This window comes from Suncus etruscus, chromosome 7, assembly GCF_024139225.1.
Source record: "Suncus etruscus isolate mSunEtr1 chromosome 7, mSunEtr1.pri.cur, whole genome shotgun sequence".
Classification (NCBI taxonomy): Eukaryota; Metazoa; Chordata; class Mammalia; order Eulipotyphla; family Soricidae; genus Suncus; species Suncus etruscus.
In genome coordinates this window covers 109,813,014-109,838,201 of record NC_064854.1, presented here as the reverse complement: position 1 = coordinate 109,838,201, position 25,188 = coordinate 109,813,014, and the positions used below count along the sequence as shown (strand labels likewise).

The following is a 25,188-nucleotide window of genomic DNA, read 5'->3' as shown; positions in this document are numbered from 1 at the left end:
TGAACTCAGCTAGATGTGGCCCCAAAAGAAAGAATAAGAAAAGAAAAATAGAAACTTTGTTGACTTTACTGCAAATACACTTCATGGTTATGTATGAGAATAAAGCCCCTCTTCCGTGTGATGGAAGAAATATACACTGAAGGTCCTTGGGACAATCACTTAATCTTTCACATATCTGTGAGAGAATACCAACATACCTGTGAAATAGGGATATAATAAAATATAATTGGATCTTTGAGCAGCCTCAGGAAGCTTCAAAAATAAAGCAAGAAAAGAGAGGAAGAGATCATGAGAGGATAGAGGATAGAGGGAGAAGAAATAGAAGAGAAAGAGGGAGAGGGAGAGAGATAAGAGAAAGAAGAGAGAAGAGTAAGTAGAAAGAATATTCTTTTGGCAGTGGCAGTGGGTAGGGCAACATCCAGCAGTGCTCAGGGGTCACTCTTGGCTCTTAGCTCAAAAATTACTCCTGGAAGGCTCGGGGGACTATAGGGGATGCTAGAGATCAAACCTGGGTCAGCTTTGTGCAAGACAAATGCCCTACCCATGACATTATCAATCCTGCTCTTAGGATGTTTCTTCTTAAGTGACTTGTAGACAGGTGTTTAAATTAACCAAAGGACTGAAAAGTGAAGAAATAAAAGAAGGACTTTGATCTCCACTCTTGCTGTGGAAGGGAGTTATTAGCTAGCAAGGACTGTAATGGTTTGGAATGAAACACATACAAAAAAAACCTGTATTATGCAGTGTCTGGCCTGCTAAGAGTAACTGCTCTACCTCTGTGCTATCGCTCTAGCTCCAAAATATTCTTAATTCACCAAGATTTGATGGAATTAGCTGCCATTTCTATCCATTAATAAAACCTTTTGGGTTATTTGAATAAGATATCCCTTTCCAAGCAAAAGTTTGCTGAGATAGAAAAAGATGACTTGAGGACCATAGAGATAGTATAGAGGATAGGGCACTTGCTCTGGAGTGACATGGTTCTGGTCCCCAGCACCACATATGGTCTCAAGGCCACATATGGTCTCCCTTGAAGCCTGCCAGGAGTAAGTCCTGAGCAATATTGGGTATGGTCCAAAAGAACTACACAAACACACACACACACACACACACACACACACACACACATTGGGACCATCGAGAAAGGTGTTCTTTATATGTAGCCAGCCTCTGTTCAATAGTCAACACTGCATACAATTCTTGAAGCACTCCTGAATTCAAAGTCAGGAAAACAATTTGAGCACTACTGGTTGAAGCCCCTATCTTCCTCCTCCCCCACACTAAAAACTAAAGATGAAAAAAAAGACATATAACTGTAGTCTTTATTACAGAATCAGATTTCTATTCCCTGCTCATCAAAACAGATTCATTCCTAGTAGATAAAATCTAAATAAATTCTGTAACTTTACTAATAAGCAATGTTTACCATCATCTTCCTACAGATCTCAACGTTTTTGTTTTGTCTTGTTTTGGGGACACATTTAGCAGTTTACTTCTGTCTCTGTACAGAAGGAATCACTCTTGGTGGGCTTGAGGAACATATGAGATGCTGGGGATTGAACCCAGGTTGGCGATGTGTAAGGCAAGGGCCCTCCCTACTCATTGTACATTGCTGGAGTCCTGCCTTTATTTTTTTAAGCTCAACCTATAATCTTCAAAAATCTGGCAAGATATCTACTACATAAATGTCAGAGAGTTTCATTCCTCCTACAAGCAAAAATAACATGTCAAAAGAAACGGTTGACTATATTTTCTTTCCCACAACTCATTACAGACACACTGGAAGTTTATTCTAAAAGCAAATTCAATACTCACTCTAAAAATTCAGTGATATATTTTCTACTACACTTTGACCACATCCAGGGGTTGGTGTAGAAATTCAGTGTTGGAGCCATGACATGCTGAGGACTCTTTACACCTTCTTCTTTGCATTTATTGCTGTCATCATGAGGCATGTTAAAACTAGGACAAGGAGACAATGATAAATATGTCAATAAGCACCAAGGGACCAAGCATATGTCTAAGAGTAGAAAAATTAGATACTGCAAGGAAAAGGCCTCAGATCCTGGTGAGTAGGACAAAACTAAAGTGATAAAGTTTAAAGGAGAAATACCACCATAATTTTCACCCAATTTAAAACAAAGTATTTTTCAATGTGTGAAGAACATGAAGTCTTTCATTATTTGGCTGAAGTGAACAGGTTGTAATTGCAGAGGCTCTGAAATGCTGTATACAGTATTAGGAGTTCCAATAAGATAATAATGACCAATTTATACAGTCAAGAATTTAACAGATTATAGTCTTGTGGTGGATAAAAAGTCACTCAAGTGGCAAAACTTGAAGCTGAAAACATTCTAACAAGAGTCTCACTGTGGATCTGGGCATTGCTTTTTTCTATTGAGTCAAGCTGACAACCTACCATATTTTCCGGCGTATAAGACGACCGGGCGTATAAGACGATTTCTAATTTTGCAGTTAAAACATAGGTTTAGGCCTATATTTGCAAAGAAGATAGTATAGAGATAAAGGCACTTGCTTACATAGCTGATCAAGTTTGACTCCAAGCACCACTTGGTCCCATAGCATGACCAGACACAGTATACTCTGAGCACCCTGGTAGTGACCTAGTTAATTCCTGACACAACAGGGCCTAAGAAGCATTGAGTCCATAGCCCTAATATTATACCACTTGCCCTGAAGGTTCCTATGGCCTCCTAAGTATGACTTGGGAGATCCCTTCTCTAAAGTAAATAAAAATAATCATTTTAAAGCAATTCGCACTGTTTTATCCCATGCTCTAACCACAACCTGTTATTAAAGAACAAAAAGAAAATAGTCAATTTCATAATAAACAGATGTTTACTGTAACCATAATTTTGAAATGTTTTCTTCTCTGTATCTTTGCTTGTTGTCTTTTCTGATAGAAAGATATACCTGTTTCTCGAGACTATTCAAGATTTGTAAATATATTGTGACCCAGGGTCATGTTAGGGATACTATGACAAAGACATCTTTGACAAAGTTAGTAAGACATTTAAGTTCTCTAAGCTGATACATGCTTTGTTTCAGTGGAAGAGATGAAAAGGTCCATGATTCCAATTACCCATAAGAAAATAGAATATCTGGGGCCAGAATATAGTACAGAAGGTAGGACACTTGTTTTAGATGCTGTTGCTAACTTGGATTTGATTCTTGGCATCCCATATGGTCCCTGAGCACCGCCAGGAGTAATTCCTGAGCACTGTCAGGTATAGCCAAAACAAAACCAAAACCAAACAAAACACAAAGAAAAGAAGATTATCAGATTTTACATCAACTTCTGCATTTAAATTTGATTGATTTTTGCAATATCAACCAAAGATACACTAGAGCTGCAGATGAAAAGGATGCATTCACTTAATTTTCTGAAGATAAGATCATTTCCCCAAATTAACTTCAAAAACACAAAATTCTACTATGACTTGAAAAGTGCCCTACCCCCTCAAAAAAAGTCAAGTGGATGCTTCCCACTATGAAAGAACAACCATTTTGTCCCTCTGAATAAATATAGGCAGTAATCTTACACATGGCCCAGCTCATGGGCTATTGTAAAAGCTGTGCTCAAGCCACTGTCTTCACTTATAGAACAGCTTCTATAGGGATCACAAATGGTTCCTAGTTCAGCAAGACCTATTAGAAGAAAACAAACAGACAAACAAGCATTTATCTTAAAAAGCTTGGAGTAAAAAACGTAGTGCAAACTGCTAGAGTCCTTGAGGATATGTAGAGTGGACTCACCTAAGGTGTCACATTTGTCCTGAGCCCTGCAGAGGTCCTGTCTGAAAGCAAAGCAGGATATAAGGTTTTATTACAATGAGAATAAATGTCAAGACAAGTAAATACTTTTAAGTGTTCTAGGCACTCACAATAACCTTCACATTAGGAATAGGGATTATAAAGAGCACACTAACAACTCCAGAGATTGCAAATTGGGAAGATAGAGTGTGAATATGGCAGAAATGACGAAACATAATCTGATTTAATGATTTAAAACTATTTTGAAAGGTTTTCTGCAGAGTAAACAGAAACCTTTCCAATCTGGACTTTTCCTCAGACCTTGAAGGAAGTTATTCTGGTTTCTTAACATTATTCCTAAAATGAAATGCCTTTCATTTATATTTATTGAAGAGGAAGCATCTGTGACCAATTTTAATAAAGGTGGCCCAAAGAAGGCACAACTGTATCAGCATACATCTTTATTGCTGTGAACAGAATTTTAAATCATTTTCTACCATTTAAATATTTGGTGGGGGTTGGAGTGATAGCATAGTGGTAGGGTATTTGCCTTGTATTATGGCGACCCAAGACAGACCTGGGTTCAATTCCCAGCATCCCAGATGGTCCCACAGTCTGCCAGGAGCAATTTCTGAGTGCAGAGCCAAGAGTAACCCCTGAGCACCACTGTTGTCACTCAAAAACCAAAAATAAAATTTCTTTTAATAAATAAATATTTTGTGATCTTAATTTAAAAATATCTATTTTCTGGGGCTGGCGAGGTGGCGCTAGAGGTAAGGTGTCTGCCTTGCAAGCACTAGCCAAGGAAGGACCGCGGTTGGATCCCCCAGCGTCCCATATGGTCCCCCCAAGCCAGGGGCAATTTCTGAGTGCTTAGCCAGGAGTAACCCCTGAGCATCAAATGGGTGTGGCCCGAAAAACCAAAAAAAATTTATCTATTTTCTTAGCTGGAGGTACTACAGCAATTAGGGCACGTGCATGCCTGGCTTGGGTTCAATTTTTAGCACCACATGGTCTCTGGAGCACTGTTAGTGAGTCCTGAAGGCCCCTGATCACAACCAGGTGTAGCATTGCTGGGGCAGCTTCATAACTTCACGAGCACTGCTTGCCCCTAACCCCAAATCTGCCCGATTGCTCACAAATTCATGGGAAAAAACCAACACTGACTGGCATCCAGCCTGCATGGTCACTACCAGTTCAACTTGAAGACCATTTTATAAAACTTGCTGCCATTTTATAAGATCATTTACTAAATGTTTAACATATTTATTATTTACAGGGATCTTATTGATTGATAGTTCTTTTTGGGGGGGTTCACACCAGGCAGTACTCAGGGGTTACTCCTGGCTCTACGCTCAGAAATTGCTCCTGGCAGGCTCGGCGGACCACATGGGAAGCCAGGATTGGAACCACCGTCCTTCTGCATGCAAGAGCAAATGCCCTACCTCAATGCTATCTCTCTGGCCCCTGATTTATAGTTCTTAATCAAGGGTATTTCTGTCTTTCCCACCTAAGTGACATTTGGCAATATCTGGAGACAATGTCTGTTATCACAACTGAAGAGAGAAGGAAGTGTCATTGGTAAGCAGTGACTAGAGACGAAAGATAATCCAAATTATTTTTTAAAACACAGGCAACAGCCACAACAGGCCGAAAAACCCTTTACAAAGGGCAGCTCTCAGGGATATATGACCCCATCCCAATAATTGAACTAATAAAAAAAGAGATGAGAATAAACAAGAAGTCTAGGTACCTTGTTATAAGAACAGCTGTATCATGATGGATACCACCTGGATAGTTCTGTGAATGTTGCCACTGACAAAAGTTTTTTAATGTTGTTTGAGCATTATAAGATATGGCAGGTCCTTCCTGAATACAAAACATAAAAATGGTTATTCATTTATACCTATGCCTTGTAGGGATGCCATTTCAGAGACAGAAAAAAAAAAAGAAGAAAAATACTTTATTACCTGTTCATTATGAATCACAACTAAGTTCACAATAACAATATTAATTAAATTTCCAATACTTGGGTCTTTATAGATAGAGTCTACCTGTAACCGAGATAAATTTTTCAAAGTTAATTGTGATCTCTATGTAAACAAGAAGCAATTCACTTACACGGGGCTCCACTTCTTTTTATGTTTTATGCAACATAATCATAGTTTTGAATTTTCATTTTGTATATTGAGACCAAAATTCATGCATGATGGTTTTATATGACAATAAATTCAAATAAGTTTAAAATTTTAGATGTTTGACATACTATTGAACGGTCTTGAAAACTGGCACGTTCTCTGTGCCAAAAAAACTAAGCATAAAATTTTGTTCAAGCTCTTTCATCTCATAAATTCTTGACCTCCATTGTATATAATCATGTATTGACCACCTTTGCTAATAATGCTCATTTCTCACATTTACCACTCATTTTCTTTTATTATTAGTATTGGTAAGTATGAAAATAAACAATCACAAATGCCAATGTGGACAAGATCTTTGTTAAAATAAAATATGCACTTATAGTCCCAAAGCAAAATGCTGACCGAAGCATTATTTTCATCTCTACTCAACAAATGAAAAAACTAAGACTCAGAGACATTAACTAACTTGCCCAAGACTATACAGGAGAGAAGAGCCGAGGCTGAACTCTTAACCCAGGTCAATCTGACTCAAAGTTCATGCTCATAACTGAAATTCTTATTAACAGGGACAGAAATCGTCTTGATAGGCAAAACTTAATTATATTTTACTTTTCTTTTCTCCCCAAAAGCACTGTGTTGGAGTACAAGAAACTGAAAAGGGAGACAGGAAGAGAAGAGAAAAGGAGAGGCAACCAGAGATATGGTATGAAAAATGGTTCCCAAGAGTGAGGGAAACACTAGGAGAACTACAGCCTAAGCAACACTAACTGTAAGCTATACCTCCAAATATCCTTGTTTATCACCTTCAGCTGAAGCGTTTACTAAAAATAAATTCATGTTACAAAAAACAATTGGGTCAAAATATTGATAAAAATGAGTTTTTAAATGAGAGATTATTATAAAGGTTTTTGATATAAAACAATTTCTATTATTTCAAGATAAAAGCAATATATAAAACTGTATGTGAAAATGTGAAAATGCTCCACTTCTGCTTGAGAGAGTTGTATATGGAAATATACTTGCTTAAAAAAATGCTAGAGCTGGGGCTGGAGTGATAGCACAGTGGTAGGACATTTGCCTTGCACGTGGCTGACTCAGTACAAACCTGGTTCAATCCCAGGTGTCCCATATGGCTCCCCCAGTCAGGAGCTATTTCTGAGTGCATAGTCAGAATAACCCCTAAGTGTCACCTGGTGTGCCTTCCTAGACTCCTCCCCCCAAAAATGCTAGAGGGCAGAGATGTAATTTATAAATAGACCACTTGCATTTTATGTATGAGATGGGGGTTGGATCCCTGGCAAAACACACACACACACACACACACACACACACACACACACACACTTAGTGGCTCTGTCCAAGGTAGCACCTATTGGCCACATCTGAGCACTGAGCAATTGAAAAGCTAGTCTGAATTGAGACATGCTATGAATATATAACATACTAACCTTCGGAGACTGAGAATGAGAAAAATCTCAATTTTTGTATAATAACATTTGATATAAAATACAGTAATATTACTACTAACATTAGCTATTTATTTTAAACAGGGCTACTAGAAATTTTATAATTACATATATGGCTTGCATTCTACTTCTACTGGGCAGTGCAAGTTAGAAACACACACATAAATACATACTACACACAAACTTTTAACAATATTTGCATCTAGAAAGGTCTGGAAAAAAGGTCTGGGTATAAATACTTTATCAAAATATCTGATTTTGCCTAATTTTTTTCAACCATGCTTTCTCAATTCAAAGTGAGAACAGAGAAATGGAGTGAGGGATTCCTGAGTCTCACCCCAGAGGTGCTTAATTAGAATGCTGGGGACAGGGGCCTAGGCAGGCAGCTACACTTGAAAGAACTCCATGGGTGACTCTGATTCCTAGCCGGCATTCAAAGTCTTCCTGGAGACCCACACCTGGCTGTGCAAGTTTATACATCAGACAAAAAGAAATCAGACAAAGAACTTTGGTGTGGGGGAACTGGACAAGCTAAAGGTCACGTACAAGCTCTAAGCCACTTACTAGCTTTACGTGACCATGGACAAGTGACCTCACCCCTTTAAGGCTCAGTTTCCTTCTGTACATAATGGGAATGATAATCCTACCTAACAGAGTCGCCAGGAAGATTAAGATGATGCCTTTTAAGTTATAAAGCACATTGTCTGACAGAATAAACACTCAAAACTGATAATTATTATTGTCATTATATAATGGCAACCTATGAGGAATCTTACGTTCTCTTCAGTCACTTTTCTGAATTTGTTGAAACTATTCCCCCATGGCACATTCAGGGCCCTCAGAATGCATCTTCTTTTGAATGTACTTACAATTGACATTAAAGTTAAAATATAGTGTTGAAGGTTTGCTCCATGGTATACAACCATTTTGTAGTCTGCCACCACCATCACTTCTACAAACCGTGGATAGGATAAGAAACGCTTTGCTCTTTGGCGAGTCCTGTTTTCCCTCAGGTTATCAGTCTTGTTTCCATAGGCAAACTGTGCCTTCGATGCTAAGCTGGTCTTTAAGAAAGCCACATCATCAGCCAGGCTACTCCTCTCCCTCTGATTTCTTGTCCTTGTTTTTCTCTTGTCTTTATTGTGACTGTTTTTGTGCTCTGTAACAAATCAAATGGCAAACATTACATTTCAAGTCGTATCTATCTCATATGCAAACCTTAATTAGACACATCTTAAATTAATGACTCTACAGTCAAATTGCATGCAAAATCAAGTTTACACACTGTGGAAGCAACAGAAGTTCAATTTTTCATTCCTACCTAAAGGATCAAGGACTTGAAATCAAATCCCTGGAGTCTTCCATAAATGCTCATACAAGCATTAGCACACTAGACTAATTATAAATAACTGAATATTATTACTTTAATTTTGTAACAAAATTCTTACTGGGATTAAGGGGTTCTCTGTTCATTGTTTTTTTTTTCTTAAGTTGATCAAGGACCAATAATTAAACTACTAAGTTCTGGAGAGTGGAAATGAAAATGAAAATGTTTCATAAATGCCACTTTTTTTCCCCATGTTACCTTTGAATTGCATTTTTATTTATTTCTTATTATTTTTATTTTAAAAATTACTTAAACATTGTGGTTTACAAGGTAGTTCATAATTCAGTTGTTTCTTTCACAGTTACAATATTTTTCATGACTGAGTTTCAGTCATATAGTGTACAACACCCTTCACTAATGTCCCCCGTTTTTCTCTTGTCTTCCCCCCTGCCCTTTTCTGAGCCTACCTCTGTGGTAGATATTTTTCTTCTCTTTCACTCTCTCTCTTTCTTTGTTTCTATGAGAAAGCTTTCTATAAAGAACTGCTAACCAATAAACATGCATTTCTTTGCATGGTGATAGGAAAATATAAAAAATATTAGAAATGGCTATTCATACCTACAACTACAATTGCCATATTTGCACTGGGCCAATTCCAGAGACTCTTCTTTTCTTGAAAGATATGTAAAATCTTAGGTATACTGGCCATGCAGCCAAAAGCTAGCAATCTCAGATGAAGGCAAGCCAAGTCCTGGCCCTACTGAAATTACCCCAGCTGCATCAATTGCCCATAATAACTGCTTTGCCTATGACTCCGCCTCACCATTCCTCTGTGATTCTCTATGGAGAAACCAATTTGACCAAACTTCAGGTATACCAAATACCACTTTTATATTAAATAAAACACAAAGAAATCTAAGAGGAGAGTAAGCTAGCCAATGACACAAAGAAATTACAGAAAATGCCCATCAGCTGGTATTTACTACTATCAAATTTATCATTCTAACATGAATATATATGAGAATAGAGTCACTGCTATTAAAATTTCTGAATTTCCAATTTACTTCACAACTCAGTTAAGGAAGTAGATTATATATAAATCAATGCATGTCAGCTCATTGATCTCCAAGTATTTTCCAATTTCTCTTTTGACTTATGAATTATTTTAAAGTATACTACTTTATTTTGAACCTGATTTGCTTTTTTCTGTTAATGATTTTAACTTGTATTTTAATATGCTGAGAAAATACCACATATTGTTTTTATTCTCTTAATTTGTAAAAATTTGGGATGGGAGCATTTAAAAGTAAGCATGGTGTGTTCCGGAAAAGGTTTGAAATAAACTTTAGAAGAGTGTATTTTCTGCTGTGTTTGATGGTGTACTATACATATCTGTTAGGACAATTGATTGAGATTGTTGCTCAAATTTTGATTTTTTTTCTTATTCCTCTTCTGCCTAATTGCTTTAACCATTATCGAAAGCAGAGTTTCAATGTTTCCAAGTATTATTATTGAGTTGTCTATATGTTAGATATTTATAATCATTCAATATTCCTATGAATGGACTATATTAGAACAATGAACTTTATTATTATTAAGATAGAGAAATTAATAAAATATTGCATGTTTTATCATTATAAACCTATGAAATGTCCATGATATGAAAAACTATAGGTATAGAAAAAAGTCTAGTTGCTTGGGGTTGAAGATAGGAGTAGGAATGAGAGAGGTGATATAGCTGAGATACATGGTTTCTTCTCCAGTGATAGCAAAATTTTATAAATGAATATAGGGAGGTTGTGGCTCTCTGGATATTACAGAACACTATGGATCTATACATATAAAATGGGTAGAGGGTCGGTATATCAAATATATTTCAATAAAACTTTCAAAAAGGAAATATGTTTTTTAAGTTTAGTAATCCTAATTATCCTAGTTATAATTAATTTTAATTTTCATCTGTAAATACTGGTTTAAGTATTAGATTTATTTAGAGAAAAAAAGATCTTCTGTGAAAAAACAATCAGGAAATTCTCTATACAGTTCTTTTTTTGTGGGGAGGGGTGTGGACAGTAACAAGAAAAAAATATACACTCAGGGAATCATAAATTGTGACTCAAGCATAGGAACCAGAACCAGAAAATTATTCCAGGCACAAACTAGAAACAAGGCACATTTGTTTAAATAACAAAACTGAAATTAAGACTAATCACTAAAATGCTGCAATTTCTAACAGAGAAGAACCCATATAAGACATCTCATTCACAAGTAATTAGTAAACAAAGAAATAATCCATAATACATAAACATGTGGCATAAAAATGCAGGAACCAAACTACTACAAAATTAAAAGCAACATCTCAGACATAATAATACTTTCTGATCTTTTTACTCATCTGTCCTTTTCTGTTAAAGAGATGAAATCAGATATTTAAACCTAATTACCTAAACTAATTGTAGTTGCAATTTACAAGTTAACATTGAAAATGGCATGAGCTTTAAGTATTCACAGTGACGACAATGCTTGAACATGAATATGCAAAACTGAAAAAATTAAGACACTATAACCTATAAACCTACTCAGTTCTAATTTTTAATAGTAATTGTATTACCAGAAATTCTTATGACACACTGCTAAGATTAAAAAAAAAATCATGACATTGATCTTTTAGTACTCTTTTAATACAATGGAATTGAGGCTGCTGTTTCAAATTTGCAATGTCACCTTGCTAATAATTATATAAGAATTGAATACATAATATAATTTCACCCTTGGGGAAAAACATACTACCAGATGGTCTGTGTATTTTTGCTTTTCTCCAACCCACCCTAGCTTAACAGTATTGCTTTTTATTTATATAATTTACAGACCATAAATTTAACTCTTTCAAAGTACACAAGCCATTGACTTTCAGAATTCACTCACTAGTAAAACCATCATAATTATCTCATTTTAGAACAGTTTTATAGCTCAAAGTATAAAAATGGTAGTAATCCTCCATATTACCACTCTCCCCAACTCACTCCCTTACCTTATTCGTGTTTTATAATTATGTATATGCTACATTATGTGGATTTTTGTATCTGTCTCTTTAAATTTAATGCAGTGCTTTTAAGGCTTGCCCATTCTGTAGCACATAATCAGTACACCATTGATTTTAATTGCCAACAAATTCAGGTTATATTTTATATAATACGACATTTGGTTAATTGGTAGACTTTTGAACTCTACAACTCAAATGAATAATTCTATGAACATACATGTAAAAGTTATGTGGCATGTTTACTTTTTCTTGGCTATCTACTTGGAAGTATATATGTTATTATATACTATATATGTTATTAAGCTAGAACTCTATTTTTGACATTTTGAGAGATTTTCAAGTTGTTTTCCAAGGAATCTGGACCTTTTGCTACCCTCCTCTTGGAATTCCAATTCAAATAAATAGAAAATATGGTCCACCTTTCTTCTTTGAGGATTCCTCAAAATCAGTCATTCATTTAAAGAGCTTATATGGGCTAAAGGGATAGTACTGCAAGTTTGATGCCTACCTTGCACACAGCTAACTCAGATTCTATGCCCCATGTCCCATCAGGAATGATCTCTGAGCATAGAGTCAGGAGTAAGCCCTGAGTACCATTGTGTGTTAAGACTTAAAAGAGCTTATGGCTAACAGTCCTATACTAAGTTTTTCCCCACATGCAAAGTTTTCCTTTATCCTCTCCTTTCCAATAAACTTTTCTGCTTTATTTAAAAAAAAAAGATATTGAGGACAAGAGAGATAGTACATGGATTATGGTGCTTGTTTAGCATTCAGCTGACCCTCGCTCAATCCCCTCACACTCTATATGGTCCTCTAAGTACCACTAGGGGTCACTGATGGGCACAGAACCAGGAACTGTCCCTGAATATTATCAGATATGGCCAAGCTCCTCCTTCCTCCAATGAAAACAAAGGACATAATGATCAAAGGAAGATCTAAAGATAATTTGCATGTGAAAAATATCCTCCACATTATTTTATCATATAAATAAAAAATATAAACAAGAATAATATCCCTCTACATACAGAAAGACCAAAACCTGAATACTGACAATGACAAATAAATTTGAGGATAACAGAGCAACAAATTCATAGCCTGTGTCAATGTAAAATGGTATAGTCAGTTTTATGAGAGAGTTTCCTTTATTAAAAAAAAACAACAACAACGGGCCTGGAGAGATAGCACAGCGGCGTTTGCCTTGCAAGCAGCCGATCCAGGACCAAAGGTGGTTGGTTCGAATCCCGGTGTCCCATATGGTCCCCCATGCCTGCCAGGAGCTATTTCTGAGCAGACAGCCAGGAGTAACCCCTGAGCATCGCCGGGTGTGGCCCAAAAAAAAACAAAAAAAAAAAACCCAAAAAACCAAAAACAATAACAACAACATTTTGCAATGGAATGAGGGGCCTCCAAAGCAGTGCACAGGGGAATCTGGGGCTGCTCCCAGCAGGCTTCCAGCATGGTCTAATGCTTGGGTTCAGAGGTCATTAGGATCACATGTGGTGATGCTCAGAGACCACCAGGGCTTCACCCTGCAGTGCTAAAGGAGTTGGGTTGGTGGGATGCTTGCCTTGTAGACAGCTGACTGCAGTTAGATTTTGAGTACCACATAGACCACTGAGCACCACCTGGTATAGCCCTGGAGACCCCAGGCTACTGCTGAATGTGGCTTGGAGGCCTCAGGTGGCCCCCAAAATCCTCAGCACTACAGGGCCCATGCAGCAATATGTCATCAAGAACTGGCATTGAACAGAAAGCCCAGATAGCTGAGAATTACCAGTGGAGCTTTGGAATTTCCTGAGGTTAATCTCACACACACACACACACACACACACACACACACACACACACACACACACATACAACACACACACACTAGCAATCAAGCTTTATATTAATTAAAAAAAGATGAAAATTCATGTCCAGACAAAATTCTCTACATATGTCTATGGATATCACATTCATAATTTTTAAAGCCTGGGAGTGGCCAAGATATCCTCAGGAGATAAAAGAATAAATTGTGGTAGTTCTCCAGGGGTCTCAAACTCAAGTTAGCTGTGGGCCGCAGGAAACAAAGTCAGGGTGATCTTTGAGTGCAAAGTCAGTAGTAAGCCTTGAACATTTGGGGGTGTGTGACCCAAACAAGTAAAACAAAATAAAACAAAAAAAGTTTCTTCTAGGGCAGGGCCACAAAATGTTGTACAGAGGGCCGCAAACGGCCCACGGGCCACGAGTTTGAGACCCCTGTTCTAGACATTGGAATATTATTCAGGACCAAAAGGAAATGAGCTACACAATCATAAACAGACAGAGAAACTTATGCACACTTTATTAATTGAGAAAAGGCATCTACATACTGCTTGATTCCAATTCTCTGAAAAGGGGCAAAACTACAAATGTAGTAAAAAAAAAATTGATGGTTGCCAGATGGTGGAAAGGGGAAGACATGAATAGGAAGAAGAGAGTTGATTTTAGGGCAATACAACTTCTCTGGGGGCTGAAGAGATAGCACAGTGAGAAGGACACTTGTCTCAAATCCAGTGGGATTTCATGCCCAGCACCCCAGATGGCTCTCCCAATTTCCACCAGAAATAATCCCTGAACACTGGCTGATACAGGAGTAAATTCAAGGCACCGCCAGGGATTGCAATGGGATGAGGGGCCTCCAAAAAAGTGCACAGGGTTAACTGGAGCTAAAAACTGTTTCCAAATCAAAGCAAACAAAACAAAGCAAAACCAACAACCAAAGGGAAAAAAAAAACACATGTGGGGCCAGAGAGATAGCATGGAGCTAAGGCATTTGCCTTGCATGCAGAAGGACAGAGGTTTGAATCCTGGCATTCCATATGGTCCCCCGAGGCTGCCAGGAGCAATTTCTGAGCTTAGAGCCAGGAGTAACCCCTGAGCGCTGCTGGGTGTGACCCAAAAACAAAACAAAACAAAACAAAAAAAGGAATAAAAAAAAAGTGCATGATTTGTTTAAACCCACAGAATGTGATGTATATACCAAAGGGCTGAGAGAAAGCTCAGTGGTCAGGAGTGAATGTATATATGCCAGAGCCAGATTTAAACCTTAGCACCTTAGCACCATGTGACTCCTGAGCACCACTAAGAAGAGTATCAGGGTCCTAGAACAGCTCCATATTCTTAGACCTTAGATGTAGGATTCAGTTGGCCAAGTATTGCTGGGAAAGACCCTGGACTCCCAGAGCAATGATTTTGAGTCCCTCCTCTCCCTCTAACAACCCTAAAAAAAAAAAATGAACCTAAAAATAAACTATAGGCCTTGGGTGATTGTAATGCATCGATATACATAATTGAAAAGTTAATTATATATTACATGTGCATACATTATGTATACAAATATACATGATTGATAAAAAATTGTAACAAACGTAGCTTCTGTTGGGGTTTGTTTCTAGAGGAGGTGAGCAGGGATGTACCCATAGAGGTATTTGGGAATCCTCTACATCTTCCTTTCAATGTTTCTGTGAACCCAGGAAAGAAAAGAAAGAAAGAAAGAAAGAAAGAAAGAAAGAAAGAAAGAAAGAAAGAAAGAAAGAAAGAAAGAAAGAAAGAAAGAAAGAAAGAAAGAAAGAAAGAAAGAAAGAAAGAAAGAAAGAAAGAAAGAAAGAAAGAAAGAAAGAAAGAAGGGAGGGAGGGAGGGAGGGAGGGAGGGAGGGAGGGAGGGAGGGAAGAAGGAAGGAAGGAAGGAAGGAAGGAAGGAAGGAAGGAAGGAAGGAAGGAAGGAAGGAAGGAAGGAAGGAAGGAAGGAAGGAAGGAAGGAAGGAAGGAAGAAGAAAGAAAGAAAGAAAGAAAGAAAGAAAGAAAGAAAGAAAGAAAGAAAGAAAGAAAGAGAGAGAGAGAGAGAGAGAGAGAGAAAGAAAGAAAGAAAGAAAGAAAGAAAGAAAGAAAGAAAGAAAGAAAGAAAGAAAGAAAGAAAGAAAGAAAGAAAGAAAGAAAGAGAAAGAAGGAAAGAAAGAAAGAAGAAAGAAAGAAAGAAAGAAAGAAAGAAAGAAAGAAAGAAAGAAAGAAAGAAAGAAAGAAAGAAAGAAAGAAAGAAAGAAAGAAAGAAAGAAAGAAAGAAAGAAAGAAAGAAAGAAAGAAAGAAGAAAGAAAGAAAAGGAAAGAAGGAAAGAAAGAAAAGGAAGGAAGGAAGGAAAGAGAAGGAAGGAAGGAAGGAAGGAAGGAAGGAAGGAAGGAAGGAAGGAAGGAAGGAAGGAAGGAAGGAAGGAAGGAAGGAAGGAAGGAAGGAAGGAAGGAGAATGGGAGGGAGGGAGGAACAGACGGTAGGGGAAAAAAGCAACAACCACGTGATCCTCTCAAAAAATCAAACAAAAGTGATTATTCAGAGAAAAGTAATGTTTTTTAAAAAAATATCTAAACACTCATGTGCAGGTAAACAAATTTAGTCACATAAAAAAGACCTACTTGGCAGGTGTGGACTTGCTATGGTCTCATTATAGACAATATATCTTTGAAACATTTTTAACATCAGTTAATACTGGCTTTTACACTAGCTTTTCCTTGGTGGCCATGAACAAGAAGGAATAATGGCTTACCTTACCACAAATGACGGTGTTCTAAGGTCTCCTGGCTAAAAGGAGTCTAGTTTGACCTTGAGCAGATAACCAACTCCCCTCATTCTCTGAGGGAGAATAGTACCTGTTTCATAGAGTTTTTTCAAGAGTAACTTGAGCTCAAGCCTGTTAAGTGCCTAGCATATAGGAAGGAACCAATAAGTATTGTGTGGGGATTTGTTCTATTTTTACCAGTCATAAACTCATAAAATGTGTTAGGACTAAAAAGAATCACCTGAGAGAGAGTGCTAACAGTGTTTAAAAAACCGTGGACTGACTTACAACAATTTCAAAGACCTAAGTTGTTTAAACATTGAAGTGACCTTTCTTTTTCTGTCACTTTTCTTGGCTTTAGTCTCCTGAGCTCTTAAAGAGCATATACAAACCTTCTTCCCTTTTAAGTTGGTTTTGAAAACGAAATGGCTTTATGGAAGAAAATGCCTTTTACGCTATTCATCAAACTAATAAAAAGTGTTTCTTTTCAGTATCTTTTGATACAAAAGGTACAAGAATAGATAAGTTGAAATAAATATCAGCAGAGTTATATGCATGATACCCTTTCAGTAACCATATTGAAAACCACAGTGTTTAAAGAATAGAGGGAGAGGGAGAGGGAAGGAGGGAAGGATAGAAGGGGAGAGAGAGAGAGAGAGAGAGAGAGAGAGAGAGAGAGAGAGAGAGAGAGAGAGAGAGAGAGAGAGAGAAGAAAAATATCTGCCATGTGGGATTGAGGTGGAAGAGCAGGAGGGAAACTTGAAACAGTGGTGGAAGGGAAGGAAATGTTCAGGGGTAAAATAATGGGTGTTGGAACATAGTATGACTGAAAATCATGAACAACTTTGTAACTGCATCTCACAGTGATTCTATTAAAATTTATTAATTAAAAAAAGAAATAAACATCAGCAAAAAGGAACAAATATAAAACTTGGGGTCAACCCGTAGTTATAAAGTATTATTCAAATACACAATGATATCATTGTTTCAAAACCTCACAGTCCAGAATTTGAACATTTACTTATTTCTTGGTTAATACCATACATGAGCCTGATTTCACACTGCCTTGCAATAAAATGCAATTATTCTTTCCTAAGTAACTGGAATGATTTTTGAAAATAACATCCAGGCCTTGTTGTTTAGCAGCTAGTCACTGAAGAGTTTCCCACGGACTGAGTTGGGCTAAGGAGACTGGATGTTAACATTAACATATGGGAAGTTAATTATTGCTCTCTGTTTTCATAAGGTTTATCAAAATTTAACTGAACTTCCTTAAGGCATTAAACTACCTTGGGATCTTATGATCTGCCTGGACTGAGGAATCAGAGACCAGGACTAAGGGAGTACTTCGAAAAGTAGAGGACAGTCCCCTTTCTGCCCCTTTAGAACTTGAGAGCAAAAAAGAAGTTGGGCAGAAATCCTCAGTGGTTATTTTTTGGATTCTGGAGTCAAGCAAGCTCTGGTATCTGCTCCTGCCCAGTGTGGACCTAGCTGGCATGCATAGAAGTCCTTTTGCTTCAAAGCCTCAGTTTCCCCATCTGTAAAATGAAGATAATAGCAAAGGCCTGAAAGGGGAAGTAGAAGAATAAAACAGATACAGAAATTCATAAAATACCTTTAGCACACAGCAAGGCCCATAGGCAAGAACCCTTAAATAAACTGAATATTTTTTAAAGTGTTAGTTGTTATTGTTTTAGTAGTTGTATGGAAACTCTTTCTAAAGTGGTATTCTGGCATTATGCTGGCTTGAAGAAAACAATTATGTTTTAGAAGGTTCTTGACAGAGGTGGAGGTGGAGAGGTGGAAAGAGAAGGAGAAAAACTGGAGAAAAGGGAAGGCAGAGAGGAAGGAGACAAAGACATCAAAGACTCTTCCTTACTTTCATGGAACTTCCAATCTAAGTAACAAGCAAAATGGATAGAGGACACTCCCACCACTGCACTGACTTCCACAGCTGATAACCTACAGAGGTGAAATCAAGCCTCTTTGTTCTAGTCAGATCTGAGATGGGCATTCATCAGGTATGTTCCTAGTTACTGAGAAACTTAGCAGCGGAGGAGAAACAAAGTCAACTGCTGGGAACAGAGGAAAGGCATAAACAAGTTCAACATGGCAACAAAATAAAAAAAAAGAAAAACTGACACATATCCTAAAAACAATGAATGATCTAATAAAGGACAATGTAATTCCAGACACAGGGTGGAGAATGAAGGAGCTAATGGAGAAACTGTTCTGTTGTGACTGCGCTCTTAAATGTGCTTGTGAAGACACCAAGATTTTACTTATGGAAGAGGGTCCTTAATTCAGTAATTTTAGAAACAACAGTGAAGCCCTGGTTGTTTACTATGATATACCCCACACCATCTATTTCTCCCTGTGAGCTGGTGGTAGTGTGGGAATGGGGAGACATGTAGTGTGTCTCTCTGCTCCTTTCACAGCACAACCAGGAAACATTATAGGAGGCTGGGCAACTGAGATTTTGCTAAGGTTCCTTTTTGTTTTGGTTATTTAGGCCTTTCTGAACAGTGTTTTTCTAAAAGTGGCTTAGGTGTCATTAGTTCCAGAAGACTATTTTTATTTCTCAAAATTGAACAAGGAGGTTTATAAAATATTTAGGGAATGGTCATACCTGGGACTTTATTGATGCAGATAGACTAGAATAGCATCCTCAAAGGCCCTGTTCTTATTTCTTATTTCTACATAACCACACATCCTGAGCTTCTTTCATTACATGCAGCCACCTCAGTAGTGATTCCAGCAGCTAAGTTTGCTGAGTGCTTCTCTGTCTATCATGCTTTCAGCTAAACGGATTATTCCTCAAAGCACTCCAAGAAGGTATCGCCAACTATCTCCATTGCATCATTGAGGATGTTAAGGGAAACATGAAAGACCTGAGGAAATATTGAAAGACTATTTGTAGTAGCACAAAATGCTGACAGGGAGCAAACTTGATAAAATTAGTATCCTCACAAACTTTTCTACATATATTTTCTAAATGACTCTTCAGAAAATGTTGGGAATCCTGGCTTTTGTGAGAACAGACCACTCTAGCATTGTCTTTTCAGAGTCAGTACAAGAGACCACAAGTTAGAGTATGGACCTGTCAGTCAGACACACCTGTATTAAAATCCCAGCATCTTTGTTTTCAATCTATATGATCATGGGCAAGTCATTTAAGTTTTCTCATCAGTGAATGGAAGATAGTAACAGCTCTTCCCTAAAGGTAATGGGGGGGGGTGGCTTTAAATGACAGTAGCCATGAAGTGCTATGTAACATGACCAGGAGCAGAGTAATTGCTCTGTGAACATGGTCTGGGGAAAATGATCATTTTTTGTTTGTTTTTTGGACCACATCCAGTGTGCTCAGTGGTTACTCTGGTTCTGTGCTCATTCCTGGCAATATTAGGGTGAGGGAAGGCAGATCATATAATTCCAGGGATGGGACCAGGACCTCCTGCAGGCAAACATGCAGTCTAGCCCCTTAAGTTATCTCTCTGGCCAGGATAAGTACCTATTTTGGGGCTGCTGGAAACTGCTCTGGAGCTTTCTGCTATCTAAGCTTTCATGGCAGCTGGTGGGTGGCCCTGAGGCTACATGCAATGGCTGTGGTGGGTCTAGGTCCCAGAGATTAAAGAACATATGAGAGATTAAAGAGTAGATGGATTGGAGCACTTCTAAAAGGCTTCTGTGTAACTCTCAAGGAGTTGCATATCTCCCACATTCTTTTGATAAAAGACAAATCGTCTGGTTTACAGGCCACTGAGAAGCAATGTGTACGTGTACTGCAGGGCCTGCAAGAGAAACCCTTTCTTTTTTTTTTTTTTTTTTTTTTTTTTGGTTTTTGGGCCACACCTGGTGGTGCTCAGGGGTTACTCCTGGCTGTTTGCTCAGAAATAGCTCCTGGCAGGCACGGAGGACCATATGGGACACCGGGATTCGAACCAACCACCTTTGGTCCTGGATCGGCTGCTTGCAAGGCAAACGCCGCTGTGCTATCTCTCCGGGCCCTAGAAACCCTTTCTTAATTTGTCTGTACATAATCCAGTGAGAGGGGAAATAATGTTTTCAGGAGAGTGTGTGCTCTGATTGTAGGTGGAACTTACAATGAATTTCCCCCGCACCCTTGTCCATCCAGATATTTTGTGGCTACAGAATTTTTAGCTCTTTGTTTTTTTGTTTGTTTTTGCAATTTAACCACCTAGATAAACTAAAAGCGGAAAACAATTCCTTATGGTTTAAATAAAGCTTTTTTGTTTTGTTTTGTTTTGTTTTGTTTGAACTATACTTGGTGGGTGCTCAGGTGTTACTTTGAGGGCTTTGAGCCCAGAAATCACTCCTGGCTGAGGGACCATATAGGATGCCGGGGATCAAATCCACACCCATCCTGGGTCAGCCACTGCAAGGCAAATGGCCTACTGCTGTGCCAATACTTCAGCCCCTTTTTGTTTTAATTTGAAGCCACATCTTACTGTATTCAAGGCTTACTCCTGGCAGTTCTGCGGGAGGGGGAGGCAGACCACAGGGATGTCAGGAATTAAACCAGGGTCATCCAGTACAAGGCTAGCACCCTGCCCATTATATTATTTCTCCAGCCTTGATAAAGCTTCTTTAATGATCTCACTTATTTATCCTTACTTAATATTAAATAAGTCTGTTTGTACTCCTTAAACTTCATTTGAGTTGCACTACTGAAAATCATCTTCCCAATACTAAAATTCTGAACCTTGATACTGTGATTCATAAAGACAAAGACAAAAATATAGAAATCCCTTCTGAAGTTTTTCTTTCCTTCAATCCAGTATTAAACCAAAATGGAAAGTTATGAGTTTATGGGGATAGAGAGATAGTGCAGGGTTTAGGATGCCAGCAAGGTACTGGTTTAATCTTAGTACCATGTGATCTCCCTAAGCACTATTGAGTGTTGCCCTGTTGACCTCTGAGCATGGTCAGAGTGGCCCTGGTGGTCTATAGCACATTACCTGGCCTAGATGATCAAGAATCAATGGAAATTAAAAATAGTTTCCAGGTCTTCTGAGCACTGCTTGGGAAGTCTCTTCCCAAAAAATAAAGTTTGGTGGGGGAGAAGAATGGACAGAGTGAAAATACAGTAGGTATGCCATTTGCATATTGTTGATCTGGCTGACCTGGTTTTGATTTCCAGCATCCCATAGGGTCCCCTGAACACTCCACAAGTGATCTCTGAGCATATTTGGATGTGGCCCACTGACTTCCCTCCCTTAAATATAAATAAAACTGTTCTCCCTCAATTAAAAATGAGGCTTTAAATTTTGCAGCCTAAAAGTTAATAAAGCTTTGTGGGGGGTAAATGAGGGAGAGTGTGGTATGTATGCTGGGAAGGGAGGACAACACTGGTGGTGGGAATGCCCCTCATTCATTGTCACTATGTGCCTTAAATATTACTATGAAAGAATTGCAATTTACTTTTAAAATTGTAATTCACTATTATTCTCAATAAAAATTATTTTTAAAAAATTTAATCATGCTAAAACAATAGAATCCTACTGTTTCTCCCCCAGACTCTTTGGTAATCTGTTAGCAGAAGATCTCCAACTCTGACCCTTCAACTCCTCCCATCCCACAAGTCCTAGTCATGAATGAGTGTATTTCCATTCATGTTGGCTAGGCTGGTGTCCAGACTGGCAATGTCTGCTGGGAACTCTACTGCCTAGAATATGGCATCCAGCTTGATGGCCAGATGCCCAGTGACAAGGCCACTGAGGGAGGAGATGACTCCTTCAACACCTTCTTCAGTGAAACAGGTGTTGGCAAGCATGAGCCCTGGGTTATGTTTAAAGACCTGAAAGTCATTGTCATTGATAAAATTTGCACTGGCACAAACTGCCAGCTCTTCCACCTGAACAACTTATCACAGGCAAGGAAGATGCTGCCAATAATTCTGTCAGTAGGTGCTACACTATTGGCAAGGAGATTATTGACCTCATCTTGGACCAAATTTTCAAGCTAATTGACCAGTGCAAAGATTTTTACAGCTTCTTGGTGTTCCATAGCTTTGGTGGAGGAACTGGTTCTGGGTTCACCTCTGGCTGGTGGAATGTCTCCTGACTATGGCACTAAGTCCAAGCTCAAGTTCTCCATATACTCAGCCCCTCAGGTTTTCATTGCTGTGGTTGAGTCTTAAAAGTCCATTCTCACCACCCACACCACTCTGGAGCTCTCTGATTATGCCTTCATGGGAACAATAAGACCATTTATCACACCCATTGTAGAAACCTTGATATTGAGTACCCATCCCACACTAACCTGAACTACATTATTAGCCAGATTGTGCCCTCCATAACTGATTCCTTCCTATTTTATGGGGCCCTGACATAATTCCAGACCAACCTGGTACCCACATATGTCCCTATTACCTATGCTGAAAAAGCTTACTATGAACAACTCACTGTTACAGAAGAGATCACCAAGGCATGCTTTGAGTTAGCCAATCAGATGGTGAAGTGCAACCCTCTCCATGATAAATACATGCCTTGCTGCCTATTATACCACGGTGATGTGGACCCCAAAGATGTCATGCTGCCATTACCACCATCAAGACCAAAGGTACCATCTAGTTTGTGGAGTGAGTTCCACTAGCTTCAAAGTTGATATTAATTACCAGTGTCTCACTGTGGTTCCCAGTGGAGATGTAACCAAAGTACAGTGAGCTGTGTGGTATTGAGCAATACCACAGCCATTGCTGAAGCCTGGGGTTGCCTGGACCTCAAGTTTGATTTGATATATCCCAAGCGTCCCTTTGTTCACTGGTATGTAGGTGAGAGCATACAGGAGGAGGAAGAGTTCTCAAAGGCCTCTGAGAACCTGGCTGCTCTTGAGAAGAATTAGGAAGATGTTGGAGCAGATAGTATTGATAGAGAAGAATGAGGGTGAAGAGTACTAATCTGTCTATTCCAATTTTATACTCCTGCTGTCTTAGAATTTTCTTATTTTTGTTGTTCACCAACTTTATCCTGTTCATTAAAGTGTGGTTTTAAGTGTTAAAAAAGTAAAATCCTGAGGGTGTAGAGAAATAGAATAATGGATAAAGTGTTTGCCTTGTATGTGGCCAAGCAAGAAAAATAATCCCCAGCACCACAAAGGGTCCCCCAAATCCCACCAGGAGTGACCTCTGAGTGCAAAACCAGAAATAAGCCCAGAACAAGGCCAAATAGATCTAGTCCCCACTCCCCATACAAAACAAAAACAAAAGTGAAATCCTAAGATTCAAATGGGGCAAATCTATCAGATATGCCTCTCGATCTATGTCACACTTGGAGTGAGGAATCAAAGGGAAAAAAATCTCACAGTATGCCAAGTAAGCTGGCAAAAAGAGAGAATAAATTGCAACAGAGACCAACATAAAATAAGTGGCCTAAGGCCAAAGAAATAGTACTGTGGGTAAAGAGCTTGCCTTACATGCACCCAACCTGAGTTTGATTCCCAAAACTCCATGTGATTTTCAAGTTCTACTAGGAATGAGACCTGAGTGAGCACTGAGCACAGTTGAATATAGCTCAAAAATTAATAAAATAAAAAAGCGGTTTTTAATGCCTCACATGCTCAAGATCCCAAGTTCAGTTCCTGGCACCACATGGCCTAATGCACCTGAGCATCCTGGGATAGTACTGATGGCCCCAGCACTGCATTAAGAAGCTTGAGCTGTATACCACTCCTAGGGATATATCCTAAGAACACAAGAATACAATACAAAAATTCCTTCCTCACACCTATATTTATTGCAGCACTCTTCACAATAGCCAGAATCTAGAAACAACCAAGATGTCCTTCACCAGATGAATGGCTAAAGAATCTGTGGTACATATACACAATGGAATATTATGCAGCTGTCAGGAGAAATGAAGTCATGAAATTTTCCTATATATGGATATACATGGAATTTATCACGCTGAGTGAAATAAGTCAGAGGGAGAGAGATAGATGCAGAATAGTCTCACTCATCTATGGGTTTTAAGAAAAATGAAAGACACTTTTGCAACAATCCTCAGAGACAAAGAATGGTGAGTTCAGTGTTAGAAAAATAACTACACTGAGAATTATCATAACCATGATATGATGAATGAGGGAACTTGAAAGCTTGTCTAGAGTACAGGTGAGGGTGGAGTGGGGTGAAAGGAGATTTGGGACATTGGTGGTGGGAATGTTTCACTGGTGAAGGGGGGTGTGCTTTACATGACTGAAACCTAATCACAATCATGTTTGTAATCAAGGTGTTTAAGTAAAGATATTGTTAAAAAAAAAAAAACAAAAAAAAAACAAAAACAAAAACAAGCTTGAGCTGTGAACCATCAGGCCTGAACTTCCAGACCATGATTCATTATAAATGACTCTTGGGGAGGCAATAATAAATGAATAAATAACACATAAAACCTAACAACAACCACAAGAAGGTGGAATGTAACTGGTGTTATTGAGGGCTGAACAGATATGCCTCACTACCACTGCATATGTTTATTTTGAAACTGCTAAAATAAGTAATGATTTCCAAAGACCACTTCCATTTTCTCTAATCTTACTTGTTAAAATTTAATCACATCAAATGTAAGGATTTAGGAAACTGGCCTGAAAAGGGGTGGGGAGGAAAGGAGTGTATAGAGAGTTATGTTTGGCAATACTTATGTTGCCACAAAGCACGGAAGAGGAACTGTAGGAGAACAAGGGGTCAAGGTCTGGTTCCTATTTCTCAGGAGCATGTGGCATGAATGAAAACAGGTCGCAGTCTCCCACCTCTTCTGTATAGATAGAGACCTCTTCTATACCTGACTCTGACTCACTTTTGGTCTTTCTTCTCTGTACTCATATATGTAAAAGAACAGGTACATTCATAGGT

At 38.4% G+C, this 25,188-nt stretch overlaps 1 protein-coding gene across 2 annotated transcripts in view; it reads right to left on the bottom strand.

Moving 5' to 3' along the window:
- Nucleotides 1-25,188, bottom strand: part of ADAMTS9 (ADAM metallopeptidase with thrombospondin type 1 motif 9) — a 179,460-nt gene that overhangs the window by 133,852 nt on the left and 20,420 nt on the right. Inside the window, exons 4-9 of one of the 2 annotated variants that reach the window (XM_049777108.1) lie at nt 8,251-8,540; nt 5,745-5,828; nt 5,528-5,643; nt 3,778-3,818; nt 3,564-3,669; nt 1,816-1,962 (exon numbers count right to left, since the gene is read on the bottom strand). In XM_049777108.1, the coding sequence (XP_049633065.1) occupies nt 1,816-1,962; nt 3,564-3,669; nt 3,778-3,818; nt 5,528-5,643; nt 5,745-5,828; nt 8,251-8,540 (784 nt within the window). The remainder of the gene's footprint in view (nt 1-1,815; nt 1,963-3,563; nt 3,670-3,777; nt 3,819-5,527; nt 5,644-5,744; nt 5,829-8,250; nt 8,541-25,188) is intronic. The other variant, XM_049777109.1, reaches the window with a different exon arrangement.